Source organism: Phasianus colchicus, chromosome Z, assembly GCF_987193195.1.
Source record: "Phasianus colchicus chromosome Z, bPhaCol1.hap1.1, whole genome shotgun sequence".
Lineage (NCBI taxonomy): Eukaryota > Metazoa > Chordata > Aves > Galliformes > Phasianidae > Phasianus > Phasianus colchicus.
This window is the reverse complement of record NC_143476.1, coordinates 52,313,438-52,340,903: the sequence shown is the minus strand read 5'-3', so window position 1 is coordinate 52,340,903 and position 27,466 is coordinate 52,313,438. Positions and strand designations below refer to the sequence as shown.

Here is a 27,466-nt window from a genome sequence, read left to right as displayed (position 1 = left end):
TTAAGAAACAACGGTTCAAATGTTAGTCCAACCAGTTTATTACAGATCTTAATCAGGGAGACTGGGAAGGGGACAACGGACACTATTATGAATTAGTGTAATGGGAAGGGAAGGAGGGCGATAGATAAGATAGGAAAGAAGAAGCAAGGAGTCTTTATAGGAAGCAAGAGTGAGATAGTCACCTCCATGGACCTAGCATGGTTCATAGTTCAGTCACTGATCTTCACTAGTGGTGAGTCATTGGGCATTGTTGCTCTCTTGACAATGACAGTGACTATGGCGATGGCGGTCCCTTTTCAATGGTAGTACCAACTTATAAATAAGTCCAAAGTGGTTGAGTCAGCTCTCTTTGGAGTGACAGCTCAAATCCAAAGTGGTTGGGTCAGCTCTCACTGGAGTGGCAGCTTCTGGCTCTGGGATCTCAGCAGAAACTCCTTTGTTCCCATCTTCCGGGCCTTGCCAGTAGATAAGAGGGAGTAGGGACGCCAACCTACATCCTGTTTTTCTCAGGCCATGATGGTATCATTCCCCAGTTTTCCCATACCAAGCTGGAGCTATTTAGTCACAGGCCAGATCTTCCACCAGTAAACACTCCTAAGCACTCTCTTCTGGAGGCAAGCAGCTCTGGAGGAACATGCTTTCAAATGCCCACAAAGTGATGTCGATTGTCACACGGTAGCACCCATCACTTGCCTCCTTGATAAGTCAATCAGAGTCTTATCACAAGAAACACTTCAGTAAGCAAGCTTTGAGCCAAAAAACAAAGAAGGATTCTCACAATCACAGAAGAACTAAGGTTGGAAAAGACCTCTGAGATCATCCAGTCTAACTGTTCACCTACCACCAATATTTCCCCACTAAACCATGTCCCTCAGTACAACATCTAAACATTTCTTTAACACCTCCAGAGATGGTGATTCTACCACTTCCCTGGGCAGCCCATTCCTGTGCCTAACCACTGTTTCAGAGAAGAAATTTTTCCTAACATCTTGGTGCAACTTGAGGCCATTCCCTCTACTCCTATCACTAGTTATGTAGGAAAAAAGGCTAACCCCACCTCTCTGTAACCTCCTGTCAGGCAGTTCTAAGAGCAGTACTGAACCTCCTCTTCCCCAGATTAAATAATCCCAGCTCCCTGAGCCGCTCCTCATAAGACTTCTGCTCCAGACCCCTCATCAAGCTTCCTTGCCCTGCTCTGGATATGCTTCAGAGCCTCAGTGAATTTCTTGGATTGGAGGCCCAAAACTGAATACAGTACTCAATGTGTGACCTTACCAATTCTGGGTAAAGAGGGATGATCATTTCTCTGCTCCTGCTGACAAAACTATCTGTGATAGAAGCTAGGATGCCATTGGCCTTCTTGGCCACCTGGGCACACTGTTGGCTCATGTTCAGCTAAGAGTCAACAGACACTCCCAGTTCTGCTTATTCCACACAGTCTTCCATCCACTCTGCCCCAAGCCTGTAGCGTTGCCTGGGGTTGTTTTTGCCAAAGTGCAGGACTGTGCACTTGCTCTTGTGAACTTCATCCCACTGGCCTCAGCCCAGCAGTCCAGCCCATCCAGATCCCTCTCTAGAGTCTTCCTAATCCCAGGCATTTCGACACACAGCTCGGTGTAATCTGCAGACTTACTGAGAGTACTCAATCGCATCATCCAGATCATCAATAAGTACTGATTAAGACAGGCCCTAATTCCTGACAGGCGGGGGAAGGAGGACTTGTTCTGCTCCCCATCCAAGACTTCCGTGTCAGGGGGTAGAGTACCCCAAGGATAATTTGTCTGACTTAAAAGACAATGTAAAGAAGGCTGAGAAACTCAGCCTTTTCCTTGTCCTCAATGGTCGTGTTCCCTGTTGCATTTAGTAAAGGATGAAGATTCTCCTTAGCCCTCCTCTTACTGTTAATACAAAGATTTTTGTTCCCTTTTACACCAACGGCCAAGTTGAGTTCAAGCTGGACTTTTGCCTAATTTTCTCCTTGCACATCCTAACAATTTCTCTGTACTTTTCCCAAGTAGCTCATCCCTTCTTCAACAGGAGAGAGATTCGCTTTTCCTCCTGGAGACTCAGGAAGTATTCCCTGTTCATTCACAGCAGTCTTATTCCCCTCCAACACTTACAGAATCTTGCAAACTCTTACAGCTTTAGGATTTATTGTACTACAGAACACAACAGAAAAGAGGAAAAGAGCCTATTGTTACATTGTGGGAGGGTCTATAACTACAATGAGGCTCCTTCATTCTGCTTTAGTTCTAGGTAATTATAAATCATACCTAGGTAATCAAGTATCATATTACAGATGTAAGCTGTAAGCTTCATAATACTTTTATTAATATTTACATACTCTGAAGTTGTAAAGTTGAAGGCAGAATAAATTGCTTGTGTTTATTTATATCACTGAAGCCATCGTTGTCTGTTTATTTAGTGCTAATTTTTATACATGGCACTTTCTTAATAAATCAGCAATGCTAAATCTACTACCAACTGAAAAATTTTCAGATAAATTTATGTTGAATTTGCTAGAATGTGATGCACAGTCAAATACATTAAATTAAATATTCGATAGGTCTATGCCTGATGATGAATTTGTATTAAAACGTATACTGAAGAATCACGAGAAGCTCATAGGTAACCACCAAGTGAAGTTATGCAAAGAGTAACAGAGTGATATCACCTTAAGTGAAAAAGTTGAGAAAGGTAAAGTATCAGTAGTGGGTGGAGAGGTGAATGGTGCAGGATGGCAAGATGCTGAAAACTTAATTAATGACTGAAGCATCTTGAAGAGGAAAGCTTCTTTATAACTGGTAAGTACTATCATTAATCAATTTAAGTTGATTATTAAAAAAAAAAATTAGCCTTCTACACTGAACGATTTTTCTACATATTGTGGATAGATGTGTGTCACGGTTTTACGATTTTTGGTTATCGGTATTCCACATCGTAACATCATGTAGTGCACTGGGAGTTAAAGCGTTAATATAATGCTCCAGTTCTAGGCAAGGCCTTTTTTATTGTTATTATTTTGAGGAGAAACAAACTAATTTATTAGATATGGTATTGGAATACAAAATAACACGCTATAATACAATATAATTAGGATTGAAGCTAATAAATCAAATATAATGAGAGAGAGTGTATGAAAGTTGAAAAGGCCTCACCATAATGCTTGAGGTGAGACGCACAGTCAGGTCAAACAGCAGGGAGGAGAGCCAAAAAAAGGGAAGGTCTCATGACCTTGACAGGGGTTGTATCTCCTTTCTGAACACAAAGTCTCTAAGGTATGTAATTCTTCTTCTCTTCTGGACAGGTACCCGGAGCAGGAGCATTAACTCTTTAACTCACAGTGCACTACATGATGTTATGATGTGGAATACCAATAACCAAAAACCATAAAGCTATGGCAATGTGGTACTTTCAATGTTCTTTCACAGAGAAAGAACTTGTCAACATGTCGGCTACTACTGAATTTCAGATGCAGGTTTTCTGTAATTGCATTTAAGGCCAAATAAGGTCATGGCAAAGCCACTATGAATCTAGTGAGATCCAAAGGCATGCACACATCAAAAATAAATAACTAAAATCTATATGAAAGGGTTTCCAAGATTAAGAGGTCAAATTTTAAATCTGGATAAATAGAAGAAAATAGTTACTTGCCTCTATTTCTGTTTTAAATATTAAAAGACATAGAAACCATGAAGCCTCAGCAGTCAATTTTTTTTGACATATACAAATATTTGTACATACAATCTGACAAGGATGTTGCTGTATAGAACTCATTTCCAAAATTATGAGCTCACATCATTTGCTGATCTGTAAAGACTAATCAGTTACGAGATAGGCTATATATTCTATTATTTTCCTGTTGTTGTCATCAGCTATCAGAACATTACACATGAAAAGATTACTCTTAGCTGAAATGAGAAAAATGTGAAGGAGTAATTAGCTGATCTCAATTAAATTCACATCTATGCAATGGAAAATGGGTGCTGGCATTATTCAACACTCCAAATTCTAGATGGAGTTCATAGTTGTAAGTAAATCAGTACTTTGACATGCAATCAGTTTTTCAACCCGCAAATTTATTTTATTTTCATGTACTACTTAATTTCCCTCTTTCACATTTGAAATAGACAATCTAAAAACCTGGCCTTTCCACTCCACGGTTTGGTTAAAAACTATATCAGTACAACACTATTTGCTAAACATGAATCGAAAGATTACCTCATGCCCAGTAGGTAGTACTTTCCTCTTTATTTCCTTATTGCTTTTTGTTTTTTAATACAAATTTGAACAGCTAAATCTTGACATCATTTATGCAAGTTTAACGTGGTACACCAGGCCATGTGTGTCCAAACATTTGGCTTGCCTGTGCCACAGTGAGTGAACAATTGTTTTGGGCCACATACAAAACATATAATATAGCTAATATGTATAAGAAATACAACTTTTTATATGTATGTTCTCATTAAAATGTTTAAAAAGGAAAATAAAATGAACATAAAGCTACTGGGATATTTGACCTTAATTTTGTGAAACTAATGCATCAGTCTATTTTGATGAAAGTGGATGCATTTCTTAGTGAGATCTAAAGGTACTCATCAGAGATTTTTGATGAAAAATACTCTTCCTATTATTCATCCTTAAAAATATCTGTTCAACAACTGTACATACTGCCCAAAACTATGACATGAATAGGGCTTGGTTGTGAAGCAAGAGATATTTTTTTCTGGTAAGAAAAGGCTTATAAAAGACTGGTAGCGAGAAATGGTTAGATTTTTTAGTAGAATGTCTGATGGTAATTCTATACTTTCCCCTTGAAAATCTGCAGATCATATACATAAGTTATGTATATCATATATATTTAAGTAAGTCAACTGAAAATGAAGTTGCAAATATACCAAAAAGCTGATGATTGTTCAATCAGTCTTAAAACACATTTTTAAATACTTTTATCGAGATGAAAAGCACAGCTGCATATTTTTCACTGTTCTCAGTACTTTATTTAGCTAGTGTAACAAAATGCATAGAATTATCACTTGAACTTGCGATTATTTGTGCTTTATTTTGAATGCTGTTATGATTTGAAAATAGCAGATATTTTGATTTTCACTTTAAAGATGAATGTTTGACCCATTTAAATGAGTGCCCAAACCCATCAAAACTGATAAATCTGTAAGCCATTTTTAATCTTCATGTTCTGACACTAATTTGCCTTATGATTCCATAAATGACTTGATTCTGTTTCACAAATTATAGAATCTTTTCAGCATTTTACCCCAACTTAGCCACCTTCCTTCAGAAAAGTAGATGATGTCCCCATAATCAGCATCCATACTTTTAAGGAACTGGTCATGGTTCAATCCTTGGACTTAATGAAATTTGCATCTTTGATGATGATTTAAACAACATTATCCATTTTTTGAAGCTTTCACCCATCAATTTTCTTGAAGTACAGAGCAGTGGTATTTCATTACATGTGGCAACAATTGCAATGTCTTCTATTACATACAGATTATTATTATTGCATAAAGATTATTATTCCAGTACGTAAAGATTATTCTAGCTGTGGTAGTAGAACACAATTTCTTTAAAGCCCTGTCAATTAGCAATCTTCTTTTAAGAAACCAACTTTAAAAAAAAAATCATTAACTCAGATCAGTAACTTTTATATTTTGGTAGAAAAGTAATGGATGGCACATTTTAACGCATGTCACAAAATAATCCTTTGTTCTTAAGGAAAGAAGAAAAAGTAAGTCAGAAAAAATGAAACACAATTCAGCAGCAAGTCAGTAGTTGTGTAACAGCAGATGTTGCTGCAGAGCAGTGCTTACAAAAAGCCAAGAACTTTGCAGCTTCTTCTGCAGCGCTGCCAGAATGGAAGCTGAGGGTGAGCAAGGATGGGGTACACAGCCAGGACAGATGACTAAAGGGACATCCATGCACATAATGCTCAGCATTAAAAGCAGGGTCTAAGAAGGAATAAGGAGGTATGTTCCGAGTGTTGATATTTGTCTTCCCCAGAAATCACTATACGTGATGAGTCTGGCTTTCCTGGAAGTGGATGAAGATCTGCCTGCTGATGGGAAGAAGTGAATTAATTCTTTATTTGGCTTTGCTTGTTTGCAGCATTTGCTTTGCCCTGTAAATTGTCTTTATCTCAACGCATGAGTTCTTGCACTTTTACCATTCCAAGTCTCTTCCTCATGCCAACTATAAAAACAGTTTTCCTAGTAGTTGGACATAACCTCTTCTGCTTCTGTTCGTGCCCATAGCCTCCTGTCCTGGCACTCAGCATCGCAGAAAGGAATGTGATTCCATTCTCTTCACTGCTTCAAAAAAAGCATGAAAAAAATACTTTTCAGGTATTTTTAGACAGTGAGAAGATCTTTTCCAAGCCACCTCTTCTCCAGGTTGAAAAGTCTCAGCTCTCTCAGCCTCTTCTCATGGAAAAGTTGCTGAAGTTCCTTGATCTTGGTGGCCTATATATATTGAACTCCTTCGAGTATGTCCATGTCTCTCAAGTTCTGGGGGTCCAGAACCAGATACAGTATTACAGATATGGCCTCATCAATGCTGAGTAGAGGGGAAGGATCACTTCTCTCAACCTGCTAGCAATATTTTGCCTACTTCAGCCAAGAATACCTTCAGCCTTCTATTCTGAGACCAGTATGATAGTACAGGAATAGAAATGTGCGTGATCACAAGGTGTTATTAATATTTTCCCAGGCACAGCAGAATAAAATAATAAGTAGTAAATCAAACAGAAAAAAAAAAATTAAAAAAGGAAATTAAAAATTAAAAATAGAGCCTCAAGTGACAAGTCATAGGCTTTACTATACAGCAGTGTAAATGATGCCTGTGGCAACAACAGGAACCTGCTAATTAACAGTTAAGCAGTTGTAACAGCTATAATTTCAGTGCAGCATGATACAATCAACACTACTATCAAATCTGATGCTAGCTTGAACCTCCTGAGTCTCACACTGGGCAATAAAAAGGACAGTTTTGGATTCACCCACCCAAAGAGCACCTGTATGGCCACTCATTCACACCCCTCTCCTTTGAGAAGGAAGGAAAACAGAAAAAAAGGAAAAAAAACTTATGGATCAAGTCAAAGACTCGAGTTTAATAAATGAAGCAAAAGATACAGGTGCAAGGAAAAGAAAGAAAGAAATTATTATTTCCTGTAGGCAAGCAGTTGTTAAGACACTTCTGAGAAAACAAAATCTCAGCTTGCGTAATTATTTCTAGAGAGGAGAAAGCACGTAATCACAGTGTCTCTGCCTCCCCTCCTTTCCCACATTGTTTATTTCTGACAGTGACATTATATGGCATGGGATATACCTTTAGTCATTTGGGGTCAACTGTCACAAACATGTCCTCTCCCACATTTTTTCCTATTTGCAGGCTAGTCACTATGAAAGAAGAAATGGGATGGGGTGTTGAAGAGCTGAAATAGAAACTGATGGAGTGAGATGAAATGGAAACCAGTACTGTGGAAGCACTAGTCAGAAATAACCAAATTGTTGATTTATTAGTCAGAATCATCTAATTGAAAGGAACCTTTAAAGGACATCTGATCCAACATCCCTAAGAGCAGGGACTACTGGTATGCATATTCTATATAACAGACTGTTAATGCAGCTTCAACTCAGAAGATAAGAGCATGTTTCATATCTTCTGGAATAGAAGAGATTATAAAGTTTCCAGAAAATTTCATACAGTACATCTTCTGCCATAAAAATGTATGGTCAAAAAAAAAAAAAAAAAATTAAAAAATAAAAATAAAAAAGTTCTGCACTGCATAGATAATATAGTATGCATATGTGTTACTAATCAAATAGGTTATTAGATCCCATATTATCAGACTGCGGGAAACTTTGGAGAAGTGTCCAAAATCTCTGTCCTCTGCACAAAAGTTCCAGGAGGATCAAAAAAGATCAATAAAGTTTGCAAAACAGTCAGATACCCAAATATTCCTATGGCAGTAAGAATGACTCATTCTAGGTCTTTTCCAGACATGTTCTTACATCTCCCTCCTACATACTTGAGTGGGTGCCCATTTATTTTTTCTGTGAACTTTCGTCATAGTCTGAGAAGTTCAACTATTCTCGGTCGATATGTTCTACTGTATTTCGTACTGTTTTATCTGTCCTCACACATCCTCCAAATTTAGCCAGTCCTGAACACTCTGCCTTTTGCATGCTCATAATTAAACTACATGCATGCATCACCAGTGCCTATATGACTGTAAGTATCCCTTATAAAAATTAACATATTGACCAAACTCTCTCACTACTTAAATTATAATGACTGTATCCACAGTAGTTTGAATTGAAAGAAGACTAACAAGCAGTTCCTTAAAAGCCATTTTATATATTCCTTGTTGGATATCCATGCAGTAAAAGATCACACAAGGGTATGATTCTGCATAATTTTTACTATTTACAGAAGCAATGATTTTGATATATTTTCTTCTTCTCTTTCTCTACAACAGCATGCATATCACTGCAACTGACATTTTCTTCCGTTTGTTTTGAGTTATACCTGTTATAATTCTGTCCCATGCTATTAGCTTCAGCAAATTTTACTAGTTTAGTCTGAAATTTTCACGTTTCTCTCTGCTTAAGGCTATATTAAATTTATTTGAACATATCAGCAGGAACAGTTCAACCATTTCCCAGAAAGAGGTCAGTGGAAAAAGAAATAAAAAATTGACAACACTATCTATTTAAGTCAGATGACTTGTTCAACATCACTAGTTGTTTTATGACTTACATTCCACAAGAATTGAGCAAATGACTACAAAGTTTCATTTACAGTCTTGATAAGCATGCACACATCTAACAAAGCATCTGGAAAACAAAGAAATCTATTTTGTTCAAGGATTACATGAGTTTGCTGTCTTAATTTCTTGAAGAACTTAGCTTTCTCTGACATGCCCAAAGAACTTCAACAAGGCACCTCAGTATATACTGGCATGGTAACTTTATGAAAAAACTCACTTTTATTTACCCTGGATTCATCTTCTGGTACAACCAAAACAGAACTTAATTCTCTATCACACATGTTATCTAGGATTATCAGACCAGCTCTATGATTTACTGTTTTATCTTCTAAGAGAGTTTTCTCAAATGATTGTAACCTTCCGACTGAGTAAAGGCCACTGCTTGGTCTCCACTAGCATTCAGCAAGAATTGATGAATGTCAATGGATGCCATTTTTTCACAGAGAGGAATTCACTTCCACATATTTGTTTCATACACACTTTTATGTCAGACATCATTTTGTCAGAATGCCCCTCTGCTGCCAGCTGCCTCATGGCAAATAAATGTTACAGAATATTGGTGCAAAGGTTCAGTCTCTGCTGCCTTACCAGCAACATCCCATCTGGTATCATGGGCCAACATAATAAAATGAGGCATTACTTTTTGAAAAACCCACATATTTTAGACCTCGCTCTCCTCTGGGCATTCTACATATTTCTGTTTGTCTACTCTCCTGTGTGCAGCAGAGGCTATCTCCACCACCCACATGCATTCACTTCCTTGCTGGTGGGGATTCAGTTGGTTCCCACTGAAGGTACTTGTTCTGGGATTAAAAAACACTACCTTGATCAGCTGTCTGATGGTTGCTCTGATCGCAGCCTTACTAAAGTCTATCTTATCCAGACAACATGAAGAACATATTAGCCTAACGTTATCATAAGTGTACAACCTAAGGTTTTCTTAGAATATATCTGAGTTTTGCAGCCTAGAGAGTGGTCAAACTCTATCCTGCATGCAGCAGCTGTCTTGCAGCAATATTCAGAGACCACTCTGCACACTCCTAAAAATATAGATCCATACAACTAGGTAAGTAAAACTCATTTGTCTCCAAAGTAACAGAACAGAAAGTTTTCTTATCCAATTGTTTAAAGTTTTTTCTCTGAGGACATAGGCAGTTTGCCTCCTTGTAGTAAATATGCATTTGATTTCTATATGTTCTTTAACAACGAATAGAAGAGTTCTTGAAACTGTGGTCCCAAGATAACCGCCAGTAAAGGAGCAGCAAGTATTTTATGTCAACATTTCTTGGTGCTTAGTAAAGGATGAAGCAAATTTTCAATCTAGATATCCAGCCATTTTTGGCAGACATTTGTATTTTGTGCACTGAACTTTGGAGAGTGTTCAGGAGATATCATAATAACCTCACCTGTTGTGTTTCTTCTGATGGCTTCACTTACAAATAGCCACTTTCTTGCTAGTGAAAAACACTCCTAAACAGTGCTAACTTCTAATTAGCTTTGCTTTAGAGAGGTAAACTTAGTGAATGTAAGAGGTCTGTAGGCAATATCTAATGGAATCTACTGACTCTGTAGTACAGATGAGAATTGCCTGAATACCTGTCACATCCGTAGATTCAATCAGTTGCTTTCAAGCTTGAATTGTATTCCACATGTATGATTTAAAGCTATAAGTCTTCATGTGTATGGATCTCGCTTGAAATGTAATTGTTCTCCTTTGCTGTACTTACAGAATTAATAATCCTACAATTTGAGCCAGAGTATCAGTGACACGTGAGAATACGCATCTGGTAAGTCTTTCATCTTTCAAAATGTACTTTCTTACTTTTTTCAGAATACCCATTATCTGTCTGTGGTGCACAATGAAAGTAAATAATTGCAAGTGGCTAAAAATACATGTGAGCCTACTGGCCTAGCAGAAATGGATCTACCACTTCTGTATCTGACTGTACTTATCTTCTAGGACAGTCAAGTCAATTCAGTGACATTAATTTTGTACTACTGGTAGCTTAATGCTTATGATCTTGTAGACTGATCTAGATCAGCAACTCAGATGCCCACTCAACATTGTCCAACCACCCACTTGTGAAGACTGTTAAGGTAGCACAGATAACTGCCAGTCTGAATGAACTTACAGAATCAATCCCTAAAATATACTAAAAATCAGGAATTTTTATGGAGAGAAGGAATCAAGGTCTTTTAATTTATAGCAAATATATTTTCCGATAACTCCAATTTTAGATATACCATAACACACAGCAATATTGACATCTATAAAAAAAATGTTAAATCACATATTTTAGTATATATATATTGAAATATAATTAGCTTCTGAAGTCAAACTGATTATGTCTTTTTAAGTGCTTGCTCTTTTATTTGCTGTAAATTAGCTTTTTAATGCAAAATGTACTAGGCAGCATTTCATCTGAATCCTATCAGACAAAGCTACTGAAGCATGAGGTCTATATAACCAGTGAAGCAGAAGATCATGCTATTACATGGATAAATGCTCTAGAGTTACTGAAGCAACACAAAAACAATAATTGAAACATGGCTTTCGAAACCTTTTAAGCATCTCATTTTGGGAAAATATTCATATATATATGCATATCTATATATATGAATGTGTATATATATATATATATATACATACATACATACATTAATTTAAATCATTTGGCATCAAAACCCCACAACAAAGACAATTGATTTTGATTAAAACCAATTTTATTATTTCCCATTCACCTCCCCCAAGAATAAGCAGAAAACAACTTAGGAATCAAAACCATCTGTCTGTGAGGTTTACAGAAATAATCCTTGCGTCATGATGTTTTATTCTTATTTTCCATATTTTCAGACAAAGGAGGAATAACAGTTACCAATTCATTTTGTCTCTGGAAACACTATCACTACACAGCAGCTTCAGCACCCAGCATCTGATGGACTTCTCTAGATCTCCAAGGAGACTCAGCTCAGATTATGACAAGATTTATAGTAAATATTTGAGTTTATTAGACCTACTTATTTGCCTATTCTTTACACTGACCAACTTTTGTCCACATACGTATGGCATATGTTTATTCTGCAGACAGATTTAAGAATATAGGGTACATATATTTGGATGCCCCAACTCCCAAGCCCACAGGAGCCCCATTCAAAAGCCAGTCAGAGATTTGGATGTTGCTTGGCGATTGATCTTCAAATCTTCTTCTAAGGGGAAAAAAAAAAAAAAAAAAAGAATAAAAGTTTCTCCAAAACCATGTAATTTATACAAAGCTGTGTAACTTATCCCACTCAAATTTCCCAGGAAATGCTGTGTCTCAGTCATCATGCATATGTGAGCATACAAGGCAGAGAGTCAGAATCACCTCCAGCCGCAGCACCTACAGCAGGTCGAGGCTGAACATCACAGAGAATGGCTGAGAAGGCGATTTTACCCTTCTCTAGTAAGTCACTCCATGATGCAAAAGAGTGCACTTAACAGTCCGCAGCCCTAACATTCTCTCAAAACTAAGTGCTGTTGCAGGCTGCATGCAACACTCTCTTAAGGCTACCATTTGCCCATTTCATGCAGTTCCTTCCCCATTTCTCCTGAACCCTAAGAGCATATTCTCATCCACAAAATCTGTTTTCCCCTCTACCCTCACCTTAGCTTTTGCAGCCTGAAGCAGGGTAACATATGATCTCTCTCCTCCAACACACTGATATAGGTTAGTTTAACAATAGAGACAATATATTAGCTTAAGGACCAATATATTACTTTAGCAAAAGGAGTCAATGTGTGCTAATTCTAAAACTTTCCAGTTTAGCTTTGCTTAGTATGTTAACAACCTTGCTTTTCTCAATGATCCTGCTTCACAGAATCACTGAATTCACAATTGGCATCTTTTATCTTTGCATCCACCAGCTGCAGGGACTTTCTCTTGTCTTTCATATAAATTGTTTTGAGTTAGAAGAGATAAAAAGCTGCACATTAAGGTTATAACAAGTAATGGAAATTTATCAAATTGGGGAAAAATGACTGGAGGTGAACCAAACTGCTCTGTGATGAAAAGGAAGAAGAAATAAAGGGGAGGAGGTGAGTGGTTGTACAACCACCATAGATGTGACCGTGCATGCCCAGAGGGATATTAGCATATATTAATGAGTTCTTTGAAAAGAATGAATATGCATGCATATGTATTACATGTGTATATCTTAACTGTTTAAATGTAGAACCTGAACTCTGACAGTGTGCGCTTGATTTATCAAGTCACCCAGTACATATCATGAATAAACAACATGCTGGCTTTCAAATACCTCGTTGGAGTTAGTTTTCTTCCTGGATTTCAGATGAAATCAGGTTTCCATACATGATACAGCATTTTTTTTTTTGACTTAAAAAATCCATCCTGAGACATACTGCCAACATAAGATCTCAGTACCCACTGTTCTCATTCACCACAGACCCATCATTCTACTTCATCTCCCCTACTTGCCATTACTTCTTACTGAGGGGGCAGCCTTGCAGCTCCCCCTACACCCTCCTACTCCAACTTCAAAGTCCAGTCAATATTGGATGGAAACTTTCAGGTCAGTCATTGGGGCTTCAGTCTTGTCCACCACCTCCTAGGGTACTCTGGCATACTTGCTTGTTCTCCACCAGCAGTTTTTAACCATTTCACATCTGGCTTTGGAGGGGCAAATTTGCTCTACTACAGTTATCAAGCCCTCAAGCAGAGCTAGTACTTTCTTGTATTTCCTTTTTTAAGGCCAGGTTGGCTTTACATTTGGAAGTTCCCTTCATCACAACAAAGATCTTTATCTTTCTCTTGTGATTGTGCAACACATGGAAATTTTTATTTCAAGTCTGCTGTGATATGGGAGACTGCACATGTTCTCCAGCCCCACCAGCTAGAACAGGACTCAGGAACAGGGATGCTAGGTGTTGGGAGTGACAGGGAGCCAGGTCTCACCTGAGCTCACATGTTCCACAGTGGTCTTTTTTCCAGTGTCAAAAGCTATTTAGTTAATGAGTATTTTTCTCCTCAATTGCAAGTGTTTTTACAGCACATAGAAAGGCTGGCACAGTGGTCATTTGTTTCCAACTGCAAACATGTGTTCATTACTCTAAGATGATCAGCAAGGTAAAAAGCAAACATTTGCTGCATTGATGAGAAGGGAGAAAAGAACAATGAATAAGTACCTTGGGACAAGCAAGTCTTAACATTTACAGCTGTTCTAGCTAACTTGAGTTAATTGTCAATTGCCACTACACAACCTAAACATCTAGTCTGAACAGTCTCAGTGTGAAGGACTTCTATTCCTTATATTTTAATCACTTATTTATTCAAGTTTAGCAAACTGAGACTACCAAGATGTATATACACTAAGGGACTCTTTAAAGAAGAAATCTCTTTAGCCCATGAGATACTCCAGAACGCAACATGTGGTGCACTTTCCTAATTTCTGCAAAACTGTCAGTCAGAGGACTTAGAATGTATTATTTTCTTCCATGCAAAAACTGTGAAGAAACAATATGTAACTACCCTAGAACACTTTATATTAATAATTTTAAAAACAAATGAAAGCAATCAAATAGACTAACCCAAACGTTTTTGCAGCAAAGCAGAAGGCACCCGTTGCCACTGACATATCTTCAGATTCACAAATGTAAACATGAAAGCAAGCAAACCAATGTATAGCAAAGGAAATAAGTTCTGGAAATAAGATTTTGAGTGGGAAGCATGGCCTTGCGGTAATTTCCACAAGGAAGTTAAAAAGAACCCAGAAGACCTGTTTTATTGAAAAAAAAAGTACTGAATTTAACTAACACAGAACGAATGTTCTGATAGACAGGCCTACTTTTTGACTGCACGTCTGATTTTCTTATTTTTATTTTCGTTTTTGCAACACAAACTAAACCAGGGAGACTGGGTGTTTTATTGGGTAATGCTGCCCTCTGGTGACTACAAGGAACAAGCAATCGGAAGAGAGCACTTCAAAATGCTTCTTGGCCCTCAGAACAGACTATCGCCAAATGTGTCTTGTTGAACTATGATGGAACCTATCAGTGGAAATGAAATCTTAGCCTTAAATTATCACTTGAATAAATAGAGTATTCAAAGAGAACAACAACTTTTTAATGCAGTGTAATACAGCTGTTGTAATACAGTCTAGCTAAGCCATACACTAAGTTAAAAAATGTGTACTGCCAGAGATACTTAAAGACAACAAAATAAGCCATCCAGTTTCATCTATCAGCATTACAAATATTGCAATTGAGGTTGATTTGCGGCTTAAATTGCAATGACAGGTAAGCATTTGGAATTCATTTCAAATTGTGGATAAAATCCTGAATTTTAATTTTTCCTGTAAGTCAAAGAAATGATGTGTGACACTTTAATACAATAAATAAATAAATAAATAAAATATTTCTATTAATGTAATGCAGTAAGTTATCACAATCACAGAATCACAGAATCACTGGAGTACTGTGTCCAGGTCTGGAGCCCCCAGTACAAGAAGGACAGGGAACGGTTGGAGAGAGGATGTCCAGAGGAGGGCCACAAAGATGATCAGGGGACTGGAGCACCTCCCCTATGAGGACAGGCTGAAGGAGCTGGGCTTGTTCAGCCTGGAGAAAAGAAGGCTGCGGGGTGACCTCATTGCAGCCTTTCAATACCTAAAGGGAGCCTACAAACAGGAGGGGAATCAACTCTTTGAAAGGGTTGACAACTGCAGGACAAGGGGAAATGGTTTTAACCTGAGGGAGGGAAGATTTAGGTTGGACATCAGGGGAAAATTCTTTACAGAGAGAGTGGTGAGGTACTGGAACAGGCTGCCTAGAGAGGTTGTGGATGCCCCATCCCTGGAGGTGTTTAAGGCCAGATTAGATGGGGCCCTGGGCAGCCTGGTCTAGCATTAAGTGAGGAGGTTGGTGGCCCTACATGTGGCAGGGGGGTTGGAGATTCGTGATCCTTGAGGTTCCTTCCAACCCTGGCCATTCTGTGATTTTGTGAGAAAACTTACCCTGAGGCAGAGACAGGCTGGGGTATGTCAGGATGCAGAGCTCATGCCCTGGTAGTGTGGTAAAGCAGAAGTGATGAAAGGTAGCAAAGGAATAGTCACCTGTGAAGGGAAATTAAAGAAGGTAGTTAATTGGAAGCAGATGAATAAAGAGTGTGGAAAAGCAGAGAGGCAACAGCAGGGGGAGTATAGGACAGATAGACAGACAAAGACATAGGATAAAGTTAAAAGGACTAAAAATAGAAGTAGAAAACTTCAGGGTTTGGAAGAAGAAAAAAAAAAAATTAAGCCTTTCTGGATGTGCTTTAGTTCTTCTGAATATTTGGGCAGATCATGCCTGACCAATCTGGTGGTTTTCTATGATGGAGTGATGACATTGGCGGTCAAAGAATGGCAACTGATGTAGTGAAAGACCTTTGATTTGATCCACACCACATCCTTACCTCTAAATTGGAAAGATATGGTTGAAAGGGTGGACTATTCGGTGGATAAGAAATTGATTGGAAGGTCACAGCCAGAGGGTTGTGGTAAATGACTCTGTGTGCAGATGGAGGCTGGTAGCAAATGGCATCCCTGGGGGTCTGTTTTGGGACTGGTACTCCTTAATATCTATCAGTAACCTAGATGATAGGATTGAGTGCACCCTCAGAAAGTTTGCCATTGACACCCAGCTGAGTGGTGCAGTTGACACATCAATATGAAAGGATGTTGTCCAGAGGAACACTGAAAAACGTGGAAGGTGGACTCATGTAAACCTAATGAGGTTCACAGAATCACAGAATCACAGAATTGCCAGGGTTGGAAGGGACCTCAAGGATCATGGATCTCCAACCCCCCTGCCACATGCAGGGCCACCGACCTCCTCACTTAATGCTAGACCAGGCTGCCCAGGGCCCCATCTAATCTGGCCTTAAACACCTCCAGGGATGGGGCATCCACAACCTCTCCGGGCAGCCTGTTCCAGTACCTCACCACTCTCTCTATAAAGAACTTCCCCCCTGACGTCCAACCTAAATCTCCCTTCCCTCAGTTTAAAACCATTTCCCCTCGTTCTGATGTTATCTACCCTTTCAAAGAGTTGATTCCCCTCCTGTTTGTAGGCTCCCTTTAGGTACTGAAAGACTGCAATGAGGTCACCCCACAGCCTTCTTTTCTCCAGGCTGAACAAGCTCAGCTCCCTCAGCCTGTCTTCACAGGGGAGGTGCTCCAGTCCCCTGATCAACTTCGTGGCTCTCCTCTGGACCCTCTCCAACAGCTCCCTGTCTTTTTTGTACTGGGGGCTCCACACTTGGACGCAGTACTCCAGATGGGGCCTCAAAAGAGCAGAGTAGAGGGGAATAATCACCTGCTGGTCCCTGCTGGCCACCCCACTTTTGATGGAGCCCAGGATCCCATTTGCCTTCCAAGCCGCAAGTGCACACTGCTGGCTCATATTAAGTTTTTCATCTATCAAGACCCCCAGCTCCTTCTCCACAGGGCTGCTCTCAAACATCGTTCCTTCCAGGCTGTATGGATGCCTGGGATTCCTCCGGCCCAAGTGCAAAACTCTGCACTTCGCTGTGTTGAACCTCATCAGGTTCACCCGGGCCCACCTTTCTAGCCTCTCAAGGTCCCTCTGAATGGCATCCCTTCCTTCAACCGTGTTGACTGCACCACTCAGCTTGGTGTCGTCAGCAAACTTGCTGAGGGTGCACTCGATTCCATCATTGATGTCATTGATAAAGATGTTAAAGAGCACCGGTCCCAAGACAGACCCCTGGGGGACGCCTCTCATTACCGACCTCCACCTGGACATAGAGCCATTGATGACCACGCTCTCTCTGCAGCCTTTCAACCAGTTTCTTATCCATCGAGTGGTCCACCCATCAAATCCACATCCCTCCAGTTTGGAGATAAGGATGTGGTGGGGGACCATGTCAAAGGCCTTGCTCAAGTCCAGGTAAATGACTTCGGTTGCCTTTCCCTTGCCCACCGATGCCGTCACTCCATCATAGAAGGCCACCAGATTGGTCAAGCATGACCTTCCTCTGGTGAAGTCATGCTGGCTGTCACAGATCACACACCCATTCCTCATGTGATCAAGCATATCATCCAGGATGATCTGTTCCATGATCTTCCCAGGCACAGAGGTGAGACTCACCGGCCTGCAGTTCCCGGGGTCCTCCTTGCTCCCTTTCTTGTAAATGGGAGTGACGTGACCCTTCCTACAGTCATCCAGGACCTCACCCGACAGCCACAACTTTTCAAATATGATGGAGAGTGGCTCGGCAATCCCCTCAGCCATCTCCTTCAGAACCCTGGGATGCACGCCATCCGGCCCCATAGACCTGTAATTCAGTCTCATGAGGCAGTCTTGGACCTGCTCTGTCCTTGCAGCGGGAGGGGACCACCCCAGTCCCCACCCAGAAGTGTAGGGATGCAGGGCTCAGGGACGGGAAAAGTACTGGAATCCTGGCTGCCAGTGAAGACCAAGGCAAAGAACTCATTCAGTACCTCAGCCTTCTCTCCGTCCATTGAAGCCAGTTTTCCTTTTACATTTGCCAAAGGAGGTACACTCGCTTTGGCCTGTCTCTTCTGGCCAATGTACCTATAGAAAGTCCTCCTATTGTTTTTCACATCCCTCCCCAAGTTCAGTTCCACCTGCGCCTTGGCTTTAAGGTTCAACAAAGCCAAGTGCAAGGTGTTGCTTTTGAGCTGGGGCAATCCCAGATATGAGTACAGACTAGGAGGACTCACTGAGAGCAGCCCTGCCAAGAAGGACTTAGAGGTCTTGGTAGATGAAAAACTTAACATGAGCCACAGCAGTTCCGAATGCCAACAATATTCTGGGTTGCATCAAGAAAGATGGCAGGCAGGGCAAGGGAGGTGATTGTCCCCCACTGCTCTGCCCTTTTGTCCCATCTGCAGTACCATGACCAAACCTTGGGTCCCAGTATAGGAGGGATGTGGAGTTTTTGGAATGGTTCTAGAAAAGGGCCACAAAATTGATCAAAGGGCTGGAGCACAGCTCCTATGAAGACAGGCTGAGGGAGCTGGGCTTGTCTAATCTGGAGAAGAGAAGGCTCTGGGGAGACCTTATTGTGGCCTTCCAATATTTAAAGGGAGACTATAAACAGGGGAGAAATCAACTTTATACATGCTTAGATAGTTATAAGACAAGCAAGAATGGTTTGACTAAAGGAAGGGAGACTTTCATTAGCTGCCACACGGAAATTTTTCACTGAGAGAGTGGTGAAGCACTGGAACGAGCTTCGCAGAGGGACTGTGGATGCCCCATTCCTGGAGATGTTCAAAACCAGACTGGATGGGGCTCTGGGTAGCCTGATTTAGTGCTTGATCTAGCTGTCAGCACCTTGACTGCATCAGGAGGTTGGAAACAAATCATCTTTGAGGTTCCTTCCAACCCAATCTATTCTATGATTCTACAGTATTATAATTCTATGATTCTAAGACATAACACTAACAACTTAGTGAATATTTAAAATATGTCCTGACTACTTGGTTGTTTGTGTCATAAATCTCAAAGCAAAGACAAAAGTAGGGGAAAGAGTGGATTTAACAAAATACTGTGTCTTAAAAATATATTTACAGGACTCATTTTTAAATAAAAAGACTCAGTTTAAGTCTACATGTACCTCTGTCAGTATTCATTTACACAATTATTATATTCATACTCCTGTGCTTTGTTGGTAGGGATTATAAAACTTCCCATCTTATTTCAAATGTATTATTTGAAAGTATAATTTTAACATTTATTCAACAAAATCCTATCAGTAGCTAATCATTAAGGATATTTCACACTCCACATCACTTGTTCCACCTGTTTGTTCCATTCACTGAAAAACTCTCTCCTCTACACACACATGGAATGATCTGTGCACATTCTTCATTTAAGAAGGACAGATTTCATGCCCATCACAGCACTCCACTGCTCCAATTATTCATGTTGCACTTCAACAAGCAGTTATTCAGTGATAACTGTTGTGCTCAAATGGTCCGCGAAGTCTTCAGGAAAGATACAATTTATTCCTTGGGACCACCTTGCAACCCAAAATGTTCACAACAACCTTTGAAAAAGTATCATTTTGAGGCCTTTCTATACGCAAACTTTGATGCACATTCCCAAGTAATGGAGCAGAATATTAAATGTGTTATAACATCTTTCGTGTACAAGGGTAGCCCAAAGCTCCTGTAGTAAGATACCAAAAATACACTCTAAGTTTCAAAGGCAAAAGTATTTACCAGTATGTGCTCAGCAAGATAGAACCTTGAACTCAGTGCAGAATTTCCACTAAGAGGAAAAGAGGACAAACACACCAATGTTTCCTTTTATGAAAACAACTGGTTCTTGTAATCTAGGATTTTAATGTTAAAAAGAAAGATATTAGTTCTTGTTTCAGAGACCTGTATGCAGGCATATTATATACACACATATACGTCTGTATATAAAATGAGAGTATGAATACTATGTATGAATATTATGTATATGCATGTAAAAGAATATGTAGCATACACAAAGCGTACATATATGTAAGTAAGCATGATTTTCTGATCTATTGTTCCTCCATGGAAAAAGAGGATACAAGTCATTGCTTTGCTTTACACTACCACTCAGGTTTGATCACTTCAGGTGACTCGAAAATTAATGTGGAAAATTATTATTGTATTAATATTTTCTTTTCTCAGAGTAGAATTCATTCGTGCATTTTTGTTCCCATTTCCAAAAGTTCTATCAATGATTATGGTTAGGAATGGGAAGAGCTACAGAGCTGGAAGGGATGGATTATGTTTGAGATGGGAAGTTTGTGGCCCTTAGCTCTGGCTGAGGACAAGATTAATGCTACCACTCTGATATCATCAGAATAACGTACCAAGTTTGGGATAAAATAAAGACCAGCAAAAGTATTTTCAAAATTAGCAACTACTTCACAAACTTATTGGAGCTTACATTTGGAGGGTTGGCTTATTCAGTAAAATCATTCAAAACCTCAGGCATCTTGTAAGAGGAAATTTTCTCATAAATTTATTGAAGAATGTCCAAGAATTTTCTCTAACTACCCCCGTAACAATCACCTCTGTAAAAATATGCTTCTGATATGAACAGAACGATTCCCTAAGGATGATGAAGAGTATGTAGAAGTGGCTATAGACGGAAGGAGAAAGACAGTCACTTTCTGCATTAATTAAAAAAAAAAAAAAAAAAAGCCATAAAGTAGTCAATATTCTGTTCTCAGTGTTGTAACTTTGGTCTTTTTTTCATTTTTCCTCTCTCTTAAATGCTCGTATAACTCCTTTATTCTGGTGCAAACAACATTTTCCCTCACAGATATATAGAGCTGGAGCTGGGAAGCAGAGTTAACAAAAACTCTATCAGGAGAACTTCCTCCATTCTTTAGAAGTCTTTGTTCATGATTGTCCTCATTTTTTTTCTATTTTTATGCTTTTTTTTTTTTTTTTAAGACCTTTTGTGAAAGGAAAACAACAGTTCTTAGCAAAGTCAGTGGTTATCTGCACAAAGAAATAGAAAAGTGTAAACAGACAGTTGCCAGGTGAGTATAATTGTTTGTAATAAGACAAACAGCTTTTGATGCTGCACATCTCATTTTCCTTCTATTACTAGTTAAAGAACTAGAAATTCCCACTGATCACAGAAGCAGTAAGATATAGGCCTTTAATATAGGAATGTAAAAATTGTTTCTGATTATATAATGATAGTATCAGGAATTATACATAGCTAAGCATTTCAAGAACCATTTTTAATTTGTGCAAATTTTAAGAAAGGGAAATTACATTTTTATTCTTACAACTTTCATGGCCACTGGAAGAATATATTACAGTAATACAGGAGAAAAGGACTTAAATTTGATGTCATAATTATTGGCTCTCTGTTCTGAAGAATGGGATTCCAACAATTGCAAAGAGCATTTTGGCAGCGACAGACCCTCCACACAGATCCCTACTTCATTCTTCCAGAGCGCATTGCTGGTCAGAGAGGATGCATTTATGCTTCAGCTCCAGATCCAGCCATCAGCAAAGCTGTGCATGATTTTAGAAGGACAGAACTTGGTCTTATGCTATATCAACTGTCCCATCCACACTCTCCTGTTCTAATTCTGTTTAAACTAGAAACTGATATGAATGAGAACATAATGCCTTAATGTACTTCAGAGTAAGTAGGAAAACATCACAAATCTAAAACTCCTCAAGATCTGACAGGAAGGTCAAAGAATGATACACAATGCACAGTGTACTGCTAGCCAATGCCACTCTAAACTCATCTCGGGGAGTTCAAGGTGATGAAACACTGAAAGTTTCTCTGATTTAGCTTTAGAAGAATGGCAGCTGTTGTTTCCAGGCTAAATCAGAGCAGTTCTGCCAGTAAATCTGAGAACTTAAAAGTCTACAATATTTCTTGTAGGTTGTTCTCATTTTTTAATCGATACGAACCATGCTTATGGAGTATTGTATCTAAGAATTAATATGTAAGAAGATAGCAGACAATAATTTGGGACAATAAGTCCCAATTGTATCAACGTTTAAAGTTGTGAATTATCTGAGGAAGTATTTTATTTATATTTGGGGCCTTTTTTTCTCTGGTGAATGGACCCCTAAGCATTTTCCAGATGAAATTCAGAGCCCAACATAGATAATATTTGCAATAGGCCTATTTTTTATTACCTTTTTCTTTTGAATGATACTATTATCTGTTGGAGAGGGTCCAGAGGAGGGCCACAAAGATGATCAGGGGACTGGAGCACCTCCCCTATGAGGACAGGCTGAGGGAGCTGGGCTTGTTCAGCCTGGAGAAAAGAAGGCTGTGGGGTGACCTCATTGCAGCCTTTCAGTACATAAAGGGAGCCTACAAACAGGAGGGGAATCAACTCTTTGAAAGGGTGAGTGACAGCAGGACAAGGGAAAATGGTTTTAAGCTGAGGGAAGGGAGATATAGGTTGGATGTCAGGGGGAAATTCTTTACGGAGAGAGTGGTGAGGTACTGGAACAGGCTGCCCAGGGAGGTTGTGGATGCCCCGTCCCTGGAGGTGTTCAAAGCCAGATTGGATGGGGCCCTGGGCAGTCTGGTCTAGCATTAGGTGGAATGGTGGTGGCCCTGCATGTGGCAGGGGGGTTGGAGATTCATGATCCTTGAGGTCCCTTCCAACCCTGGCAATTCTGTGATTCTGTGATTATCACATACTAGTGGAGACTGAGGTGTTAAAATATCCCTGTGAATCACAGAATCATAGGGGTTGGAGGGGACTTCCAGAGATCATTGAATCCAACCCCCAAGAAGAAAGAAGATCCAGCCTTCTTGGAGATTCACAGCCAGGGACATCTCTCAGCAGAGATGCAAACTGATAACTTGTCAGTGATGTCAAGAGTCAGGGCAGACAGAGGTACTGGTGTTTGCATCACTCTTGCATAAAGCTGACTAGTCACAGATGCTATGTTAGGCTACTGCCCAAGAGCAGCAACAAAAGAAAATACAACACAGAACACAAGCCATTAAAGTATATTTTATTGTACAGTAATTTTCAATACAGAGAATGTAGCTCTTTTCAAACATATACAAAATCATAGTGGACGCATACCACTGTTTGGATTATAAACAATATAAAGTTTTTAAAGTTTTAACAATTTAGGGCCTTATTTACATATATTTGCTTTATTAAAAGCTGGCATGTGCAATTGGCACTGAATTTCTTCCCCATACTAGTAAGAAAATACACTGCTGTTTTAAACACTTCACTGCAGTGTGAACCTCAACAGTTTGTGTTTATTGGCTACTCAGCCACTTGATTAATGAGATTCATTTCATATACATGCCCTTATAGCTCTAACTCAAAGGGCAGAAACAGTAGGAAATTGACTCCACTTTACAAACAATATAACGCATTTTCACCTGCATTCTGGATACGACCGAGCCAAATTCTCTTTAACCACGGGGAAAGTTTTCTCACAAAACAAGAAATGTGGGAGAAAAAAAAACAGGCAATGATCAATAACAATGTTACCAGTCCTAGGGAAGTCAGCAAGAAAGGATTTGACCAGATACTAATACAGCAGGAGAAAAATACTATGGGCTTTAGTGCTGCAAAAAAGTTTCTTCAACCCATAAGAAGCCTGAACGTGATCAGAGGGACAGCATCATGCTACAACAAATCTGGAAAAAAAACAGTGGTAAAGGACATCTGAGCTGAAGATGAGATACTGGATTTATTTTAATTTTTTTTCATTACTTATTACAGTAAGAAACATCTTGGAAGTTTCTTCTTATAATAATAAAGACTGTAAAGTCTATTAAAACTATAGAGGAAATAACTCCCTTTTGTTTATGAATCAGGATCTTTCACTGCTTTCACATGCACGTCTGCATGATGCTCCTTGAAGGAGTGGCCTGTATTTTCCTTGGAACATTTTAACGGGCATATAGATACAAAACTGTTACTTATTTTTCCTAAAACAAAAGAGGACTTTGCAGTCAGTACAAAAATAGATACACTGAAACCGTCAATCCATGTTAGGCCATAATTACATATTTAAGAATAATTAACCAAACGTGCAGCATTAAAGCATTAATGTAAGTCACAGGGCGGTTAGAACACTCATTTGATCCCAACATTTCCAGAGTCTCTTAACAGAAATTCTTTCCACAGAAATGTGCACTATGCCACAATTAGAAAAGGTCAAAAACAATACAGGAAAAATAACACTTCCATATCAACTGAAAATACATATATATATATTTACAGATTGTGAGGAAAGACATGAAAAGCCTTTCCTTTCTGAATAAATATATGTATTAAGGGAATGCATCCACTAACTAAAAAAATAGCTTTGTATCATTAAGTGAACAGTTCTCAAGTACTGTGTAAAACAATAAAAACATTTAAAGTACAATAGTGCAACTATGTCAGAGCATAAAGCTGATAGATGTCACTTTAAATTTCAGGTAGAAGGCAAGGTAACTTTTTAAAGCAGAACAATGGAAAACCTTAAATATTTGTTATTTCCATGTATAAATGCATGCCTTTGTTTCTACATTGAAATAAATATTTTTATTCCAAATTCTTTTGCTTTAACACAAATTCATTCTACCTGATAGTATGTGAATATTCAGACTTGATGGAGCTGATCATCACAGAATTTCTAAAAACAGTTCAAACTAAGCTATAGCTATATCCCCATTCAGTAGTGCTTTTTCCAGTAATCAATTGTACATTGATCATAAAACTACTCCAAGGTAAAACTTTGTTATCAGTTTCCAACCCTGAATCTTATTTAAAAATAAAACACTGTTGCTTTACACGGCACACATTCAAATTACGTAACTTACAAAGTGATTCAGTTTATATAGCTTGGCCAAACAACACAAGACAGATTTTGCTCATTAAAATAAATGAGAGAAAGTATCCAAAATACCCAGGAGAGAGAAAAAGTAAGTCTCTGAACACATGTCCTTCAACCTGGTTCTCCACAGGGTAAGAACCTTCACACACCATTCTGTATGAAAAGAACCTTGGCTGTGAAAGGAATTACTGCACACACACACACAGGCTAACTTCAAAGATCTGAAAGCCACATTTGTCAGGGACACTCTGCAATGAATTACACTGTTGAAGAGAAGAAGGTAGACAGCGATCTTTCAGCAGCCTACAGCAACTGAAATTGTATGATCTATTCAGCTACTGATAGTTACCACAGCCAAATTGTTCTTGGCACAGCAGGTGGTACCAAAAAGGGGAAACAGATTCATATTCTTACATAGTGGTTTATTTTTAAAATAAATAATGGGAGATTCAAGTTCATTGTTAGGGGGAAATGTTTTACTAAGAGAGTGGTGAGGCATTGGAACACACTGCCCTGAGTAGGTCTAGATGCCCCATCCCTGGAAGTATTCAAGACCAGGTTTGATGGGACCCTGAGAAACCTGATCTGGTGTGGGTGGCAACCCTGCTTAGGGCAGAAGGTTTCCTTCAATCCAAGCCATTCCATGAGTCTACAATTCTATGACTTATGATGATAGAAATATCTACAATTTCTACTACATTATATGAATTTTGGGAACTAAGACAAGCAGTAATAACTCAGATCTTAGAAACCCTTGCACCTAAAAAACTAACATTTACTGCTGAGTATCTTGGAAATTTCTTACAGTCAGGCAACAATATTCTCATTAACATACGTGGCTGCCATTCATTCCGGCAGTTTCTTTCAGTGAACAATTCATACAGATGTTTGTGTGTGTGCAATAATTCTTTCACCTAAAACTTGAAAAATGCATAAAGAATTTACATTAGAACAGACTCCTCTGTACCATTACAATCACTCAATTAATGTCTGAATAAAAAACTTTTGAAAAACACAGGAAAATTACAATCCACATCTCTCTATTACGCTGTCAATGGTCTAGTCTAAACACACAGAAGGGTACTGAAACATTATTTCATCTCATCCTGCTTATCACAAGTATTGTAGGTCTCTCTAGAATTTGGAACTCTAATGGTCCATGCAAATGTTCCTTTCGCTATTAGCTGTGTAGGATTAGAAATAAAGTCTACTTCTGAGTTCCCAATCAAATCTCAACTCTTCAATTTAAATAAATTCTAACTCACTGCTGTAAAATTACACCAGTAGCATACATATCTTCTCCTAATGAACTATTCCACTTTTTGTCCTGAACTTGATTTACCTGTAAGTGGACGATATTTTAATGGCTTTGGGTTTTCTTGGGAAATTTTTCATGAATGTGTAAGTCAAGACCTTCAAAAAACTAGGTACACAAATATGAGCAAAAAGATTAAATTAATTCACATTCTTGGCAGAACTTTTTTTCTGTTCCTATGAGTGATATATGATACTGTACTACCACATTCTGTAAGAAATAATGAGCCCAAAAAGAAACCCAAAAAGGAACCAGGTAAAGGAGATAAAATATAATAGAGTGTTACATGCACTGGCTACTGTAGCATTGATTTTGAGCTTGCTTCGCTGAATTTCCTTGCTTAAGAAAAGTGAAAACAGAGAGTAAGGGTCAAAGCAAGTGTATAAACATGAATTTCTAGAAAGTACTGTCTGGATTTTTTCCATGATGTCCAACCTAAACACACAAATGTATAAAACCATAGAAAAAAAGAATACATAATTGAAATCCTTCCTTTTCTTCTCTTTTCTTTTCTTTTCTTTTCTTTTCTTTTCTTTTCTTTTCTTTTCTTTTCTTTTCTTTTCTTTTCTTTTCTTTTCTTTTCTTTTCTTTTCTTTTCTTTTCTTTTCTTTTCTTTTCTTTTCTTAATATACAAATTGCTTATGCCAGGAAAAGTGTCTGTGACTTAAACATTACAGCAGTTTTTCATGAGTGCTGATTTTTTGACAGGTGTCCCAGCCAGGTTGGTTACTGACCTCGTATCATCTTGATTATCACTTCGTTTTCTCACTTCACTGTGAAAAAAAAAAAAAAAAAAAAAAGAGAGAGAAAAAAACAGCCACACAATAAAAATGCAGTCAATTAATGTGTTCTTATTGAAGCCCAAGTTTACTATTTTGTTTCTTCCAGTATATCTCACACAGTTCAACATCAGCTAACTACCTGGAAAATATTATTGGGATCTTTAGTCCACAGAATCAACATGTCTTCTAAGATTTCATTCAGGAAACTGAATCAATATTTCCATACAA

General features: G+C 38.7%; 1 protein-coding gene across 1 annotated transcript in view; it reads right to left on the bottom strand.

The window, feature by feature from the left end:
* Nucleotides 1–23,298: 23,298 nt before the first annotated feature.
* RASEF (RAS and EF-hand domain containing) overlaps nt 23,299–27,466 on the bottom strand; it is a 42,003-nt gene continuing 37,835 nt past the window's right edge. Inside the window, exon 17 of the mRNA XM_031602397.2 lies at nt 23,299–27,229. Within this exon, the coding sequence (XP_031458257.2) occupies nt 27,121–27,229 (109 nt within the window). The 3' untranslated portion in view covers nt 23,299–27,120. The remainder of the gene's footprint in view (nt 27,230–27,466) is intronic.